General features: G+C 42.0%; 1 protein-coding gene across 1 annotated transcript in view; it reads left to right on the forward strand.

Annotated features, from left to right (window-relative positions):
- The window catches only part of palmda (palmdelphin a), a 5,145-nt gene extending 3,856 nt beyond the window's left edge, over positions 1–1,289 (forward strand). The window contains exon 9 of the mRNA XM_074689581.1: positions 1,183–1,289. Coding sequence (XP_074545682.1) covers positions 1,183–1,289 — 107 coding nt within the window. The remainder of the gene's footprint in view (positions 1–1,182) is intronic.
- The last annotated feature ends 5,524 nt before the right edge of the window (positions 1,290–6,813 follow it).

Raw genomic sequence — 6,813 nt, forward strand, 5'->3', positions numbered from 1 at the left:
TACACACACACACACACACACACACACACACACACACACACACACACACACACTGACACACAGGTAGTTCAGCATCATTAGGACTGTTCTCACACAGGCTGGGAAACACAAAGAGAGCTCAGGCTTTATTCCAGCCTCTGTCATGTGCTGCCCCCTGCTGGTCATCAGGTCACATACCTCAAACTAATGACTAACTCTAGCTCCTCAGTGAGGCAGCAAAGCTCTGTCCAGTCTCCTCCTCTGCTCGTCTGTGTGTCTTCTCAGGGTTTTCCCATGGTACCCCCTGTTCTGTGTCACATGACCAGACACACACTGTGAGTCAGGATCTGTTGAAATGTGTTTAAACTATCTGACCATCACAGGTGACGTCATGTATGTGTTGTGATCAGGCAGGTGGTGTCCCTGCTCCACTCAGAGACAGAGTTGATTGTTAGAGAGCTCAGCTCCAGCTGCAGACTGCAGACTCAGAACGAGAGCGTGTCCAAACAGGAGCGTTGGATCTGGGAGAGACAGAGAAGAAACTGTTATAACTTTTTTTGGGTGCTTGGGGTAGGGCCTCCTGAGTAGGGATGAGTACCTTTCACATTTGAAACCATGCAGTACCAATGCCCAGCAATTAGTATCGGTACTCAGTGGTACCAATTTGGTACTTTTGTGTGTGTTCATGTGGTAAAAAAAATTTTTTAAGGTAAAATCTCGTTTTTTTTTCAATTTAACATATTTATTCTTCAATATATAACTTTGTAATGCTGTGTTCATGTCCAGCATGGAAAAATGCCTTCTCGTCCACTCTCTAACAGTCAGAAGGATGTGTTTGGGTACCTCAACATGGTACCATTTGATTGTACATGAATCAGTACTCTGTACTACAGACAGCATGCGGTAGACACCTACAGAAGTACCGTATTCGGTACCCATCCCTACTCTTAAGGCCTCCTGCAGGCCTGGTCTGGGTGGCCCCGAATTCCTCTACCTAAACACTTCATAACTGAAGTTTGAATACCCTGATCTGAGACTGTTGGTGAAGAAGACACGGAGTCCATTCAGCCAAAGTGTTCAGTCAGCCTGAATACGAAAACTTTATTTAAAGGAAGTCATTTGGAACACACTCGGCTCAACTGACCACCCCTCCTGGCTCAGCCTCCACACTCAACTCTCATCCTCCTCCCTGACTCCTCACAGCCTCCCCCAAACAGCCCAAAAGCAGCATCTTTTGTATCCTCGTGTTGGGTGTCCCTACCGTACCAGGTGATCTGAAAGGCATCCCTTTCCTCAGTACAACACGGTGACTGGCTGTTCTTTTTCCAGAAGATGTCGGAGGGTCCGTATTTGGAAGGTGTGCATCAGTATTCTGTTTAAGGTTAAGATGGAGACTTCTATCGCAAAACAAACTGTTGTAGGCTCAAATTCAGTGCCTTCAGATATCTTCTATTTATTTTTGTCATGGCTGGCCTTGAACATACATGTCAACTGGCTCTTCAAGGGAGAGAAGGGCAGGGAGTTTAATGGCTTTGTCACTAAGGGACAGGAGAGGGCCGTCTGTTGATGTCTTCATTTGCCAGTCAGAAAGAGGAAATCTTTAAATGTGTTCCTCAGACTCCTGAGTTCCTTTAAGGTCTCATTGATCTAAACAGCTACATTCTAACATTCAACAGGTGACTACCGGTATAGTCTGGGCTAATCTTGTAGACACTGAAAAGGCATTACCTGAATCCTGTCAGTCCAGGATGCACATGTGCTGCGGTGTTATTTACAACTCAGTTTGCTCCTACCCCAAAGGCTGTGGGGACAGTATGAGAGAGGGGACAGTATCTGTGGAGGGACAGCTGGCAGCTATGTCCAAGTCATTAGACATTTCTCAGGTTTTGGACTGTCCCAGGATTGTCACAGCCTGGTGCTGTATTCATGACAAGGTTTCAGCCTCTAGTCTCAGTGCTTTTATTTGAATGAACGTCCCCCCACCCCACCCCACCCCACCCCCCCCACCCCACCCCACCCCACCCCAACCCCAAACATGATGATGGGATGATTAGCATGTCTGATAATAAACTAATAAACCTTTGTTACTGACTCAAACTAACTGCTCACTGATTGTCTGTGCTGCTCTTACCTGCAAAAGAATGCCCTCTGTCTTTCTGTTTGTTTGTATGTGTGTGTGTGTGTGAACCATTTAATCCTATGTGATGTGAATCAGTCACACGTCCCTCCTCTTATCAAGCTGGATCTCAGGATCAGCCTGAGTCACTTTGTAAAAACACTGATGCCACCTTATGATGTCAAACTGCCTTTGAGAGAGAGAGAGAGAGAGAGTGTGTGTGTGTGTGTGTGTGTGTGTGTGTGTGTGTGTGTGTGTGTGTGTGTGTGTGTGTGTGTGTGTGTGTGTGTGTGTGTGTGCTCCCCGTATGATTGACTCTGACACAGTGTCAGTATTGATTAGTCATTGGGTCAGGGTGGTAAACACACTCAGTGAAGGTCTCCTAATGTAACGCTGATCAGAGTTCTGACTGGACCCCATTAGTACAGAGCTCCAGTTCTCCTTCTCTTAGTCTCTCCTGACTGTAGTCTGCTCAGTGCTGTTTCCAGATCAACCTTTAAAGTAAACAGATAAATGGAATAGTTTTCATAAACCATAGACCTCACTGAAACATGAATGTAGTTTAAACATCCTGAAGGAAAAAAAAACAAACAAAAAAAACAATGTTGTCGTACGAATAAATGAAACTGAATTTGTTTTATCTTTAAAATTTCTGTGGAATGATTGAAATCAGATATTTACTCTGATGAAATCAGAAGAGTGATATGGTTTTTATAATTTTTTATGACATGTATTTTATTTCTATTACATGTTGTTATCACACTTACCAGGACAAACAGTCAGCAAAAACTACCAAGAAACACAGGTGCCCGCTGGGAGCACTGGCCCAATGTACTAGCACCAACTGAACACCAGGTGGAGCTAAATCATAGAAGTAGTTCACGACGTCACTTGTCTGTTCCCGAAACTGTGAAATGAAGCCAATCCATAGACGCAGCCACATTTGACATGACGATGGTTATGAGTTACCTTTCGAATACCTACAGGGCACTGTCAGTCACATGAGCTGAGCTTTGTCTCTGATTGGACAATCAAACCTCCTAGAGAATCCTAATCACTCCTGAACCACGAGTTAGAAAAAAAATTACTCACCATACATTGAGTGTCCAACACGAAATCAGCATCTTAGAGCCAAGCCGCTTTTTGAGCCAGCTGTAAATAAGCCTGGTGTGTACCTGGTTTCTGGTCTTTTTGCAGCTAGACTGAAGAGGATTCTCCATAAACAGAAACTTTTAGCACATCCTTAGAGGCTTCATTTTTACCAACCGCATGTTGCTCCTTGAGCTAGATAAAGGATCATAATCACCAATCAACTCTTTCATTTCTCTGATATCATCAATACACCATTTGGCCTACAGGGATCACTGAGTGACCAGACCTGGTTATCATCATCATCATCATCATCATCATCATCATCATCATCATCATCATCATCATCATCAGCATCAACCTTTCAGACTGGTCGGTCCCTGCTCCAAGGATGATCTAAGATGAAGACACCATCTTTATTTCCTGATGTGGACACTTTGCTGTTTGTGGCTCTTTGTGTGAGGGGATGATGTTTTTACCTCTGAGATAAACACAGCTGTGTTCATACACTGTGGATCCCTCCCCCTCTTCCCCCTCTGAGCTGCTGGGGGTCAAACTGAACTGACGTGTGAATAAATGTCCGTTTGATTCTTGGAGCCTGTGACCATTTCTGACAGCTCCTGGAGACTCCTGTGACCTTGTTGAGGTAATCATTGTGAGACAAACACACACACACACACACACACACACACACACACACACACACACACACACACACACACACACACACACACACACACACACACACACACACACACACACACACACATCTTTAAAATGGTGTGGTGGGTTGCCAGCCTCAAAGAGTGTCCAGTAGAAACAGGATCTGTCTGTGATAAGAGGAATGGACATTAGGAACACATGCTTCAGTGGGGAAATGTGAATACAAAGAGAAGTACTACAAACTAGGTCCAGGTATGGAGAGAAGTTTGTCTGGAATCTGTGTTTGACGTGTTTAATCTCTGATCGAATGGATGTGTCTGAGGCTAAAGCAGAGAACTCTGTTATTGAAGGACAAAATGTTTGTAAAGTATGAGTGAAAGAGGGATTCAATTCTGTACTATAAACATTTTCTAACATGCCCCGTCTATCTCATTTTTGTCTCATGTAAATCTCAAGTTTTTCATGTTTGTCACATGATTTTTCATGCTTGTTTCATGTTGTCTCATGCTAATCTTCAGTTTATCTAATTTTTCTCTTATCTTTGTCTCGTGTGAAAATGAGCTTTCCTGATTGATTAAAGGTTACATATTCAAAAAAGAAAAAAAGTGCCTCCTTAATTGGGATGAACTATTGCTATAAGTGTTTTGGCTCAGTTTGTTATTACTGAATTATCATTCCTCATTGAAGATGGGATCCATCTGGATTTTGGTGTCACTTCATCAAACTGTTAAAGCGACTTTAATGTGTATCAGCACAAGTCTTAAAGTGGTCCAGAAAGCACTTCTGTTGACTAACAAACTTAGTTTTAGTTTCTTACTGACGTCCATGTAATCCCCAGCTGTATCCACAATAACCACAGTTCCTGATTAATGACAGGAGACACCACTGCCCCCTTCAGGTTACCTGGTGGTACGGTTTAACACAGCTCAGGTGTTCAGGTATCAGCGTGCAGATTAATCAGCATCAGCAGAAAGTCTGTCTCATGATGTCCAATATGTTTGTAAGGACAGAATACACATTCCACTTACCCTGTCTTCTGAGTTAGAGTGAGGAGGAGTCACACACACACACACACACACACACACACACACACACACACACACACACACACACACACACACACACACACACACACACACACACACACACACACACACACACAGAGCAGGCGGCAGGTCAAACTGTGAGAGCTGTTTTATTGACTGACGGTCTAACAGAAGAGAACAAAGACCAGCTAAGGAGTTTTCCCCAGGGGCAAATCTTGTTATTGGGGATGGAGACAAAAAAAAGGGTGTGAGCGTCTGCTCTGGCTCATACATGTTTCATATGAGTGACCTGTAGAAGAACACAGTCAAGCAGCTTGAGGTGGAGAAGGAGAAAAAGAAAACTCTTCAGTGTTTCTGTGTAGTAACTGATGACAGTGTGATCAAACACTTTCCAGAATATAATCCCATCAGGATTCAGATGAACTACCACTGTCTCGTCTCCGACTCATATGGCTGGTTTCCTTTGCATCTGACGCGGCTCTGGGATGGGAAGGAGCCTTCCTCTGAAGTCCAACTGAAGCAAAGTGCTTCCAGCTGATGATCTGAGTCATACTAAAGCAGCTCGTACAAACATGCACACTCAGCAGACAGGAGCCATCACCTTAGAAAACATCCTGACACAAAATATTCAGAGCTTTACGGGTCCCAAAAGCAGTGGTAAATTCATAAATACAGGCAGCAAAAATAGAATCCAGTAAATCTCTCTGTTAATAATCAGCACAGGACGTAAAAATATGTAAAAATCCTCACTACATGAAAGAATATCTGACTCTTTCAAGTTATTCAGCTCACAGAGCAGAGCTAAAGGCAGACGGACTGACAGAGAGGCCAAGTTTGATCATTTAAATAAGCGTGCTAACACAGCTAACACAGTTAAAGCTCAGGCATGAAGCTGGAAACACAAGGTGGAAAGAGCTCTGTCAAAGCAGCACAGAGTCCCAGACTGAAGGACTGTGTCTCCACCAAGTGTTCACCTCCTCAGTTAGTGCACCAGCAGCTCCCTGCTCATCTGACCTTTGAACCTTTAAGAGCCCTTACAAAAAAGAAGTATGCTCCAAGTTCATTTCAGTAAGTATACTTGAGTAAAGGTTCTAGTACACACTTTGCAGCAAGTATACTAATATCAGTGTACTAGTTCACTTAGAAGTGTACTTTTAATACTTTTTTGGACTAACTTGGACTATTTGAGTTGATATAAAGTAAACTATGACTAACTGTGACTAAGCCCGCACTTATGGTACGATCATATCGTGGTCTAAACCAATAAGAGACAGCGCTGGGGCGGGTCTCTGCCTCTGATTGGCTGCGCACGTGTAACATGGGCTGAAAAGAAACTGACATGCTGGTAAAGAATATTTAATAAACTACTGGTGAGGAGAAGCACAACTGCAAGTTTACTCCAACACTAGGCATGAATTTTTAGATCTTATGTTCCCTTTGTACAGCCTCTTCAAAAGTTAAAGTCTAACTCAGAGGTCTGCAACCTTTACTTTCAAAGGAGCGATTTTTCCTCAGCTTACCTGGATTAAAGTCATAAAGACAACATGAGTATAAAATTCTATACATAGATAAAATCGAGCGAAATATTATCTAAACAAGAACGTTTTTAAATTTATGAAATTGTACATGTGATGTCTTAGTTTTTTATATTCAAAATTGCAAAAATGTCAGAAGATGTTGAAAGTCTAACAAATTTGCAAAAAATTGCAAAAAAAAAAAAGAAAAGTAAAAGATTTCCACAAAGTTTAATTATTTTAACTTGTCTAAATTGAGGAAAAATTGCAAAAAAAAAAAAAAATAATAATAATAATAATAATAATAAAAATTGCAAAACTAGCAACATTTTAAACAGTTTTGAAATTTGAATATTTTTTCCGAACTTTAAAACTATTTTAAATTTTGAAAAATTTGCAAGATTTT

The sequence above is a fragment of the Halichoeres trimaculatus genome, unplaced genomic scaffold, assembly GCF_033239565.1.
Source record: "Halichoeres trimaculatus isolate MK-OKI-2021-1 unplaced genomic scaffold, fHalTri1.1 fHalTri1_scaffold_15, whole genome shotgun sequence".
NCBI lineage: Eukaryota > Metazoa > Chordata > Actinopteri > Labriformes > Labridae > Halichoeres > Halichoeres trimaculatus.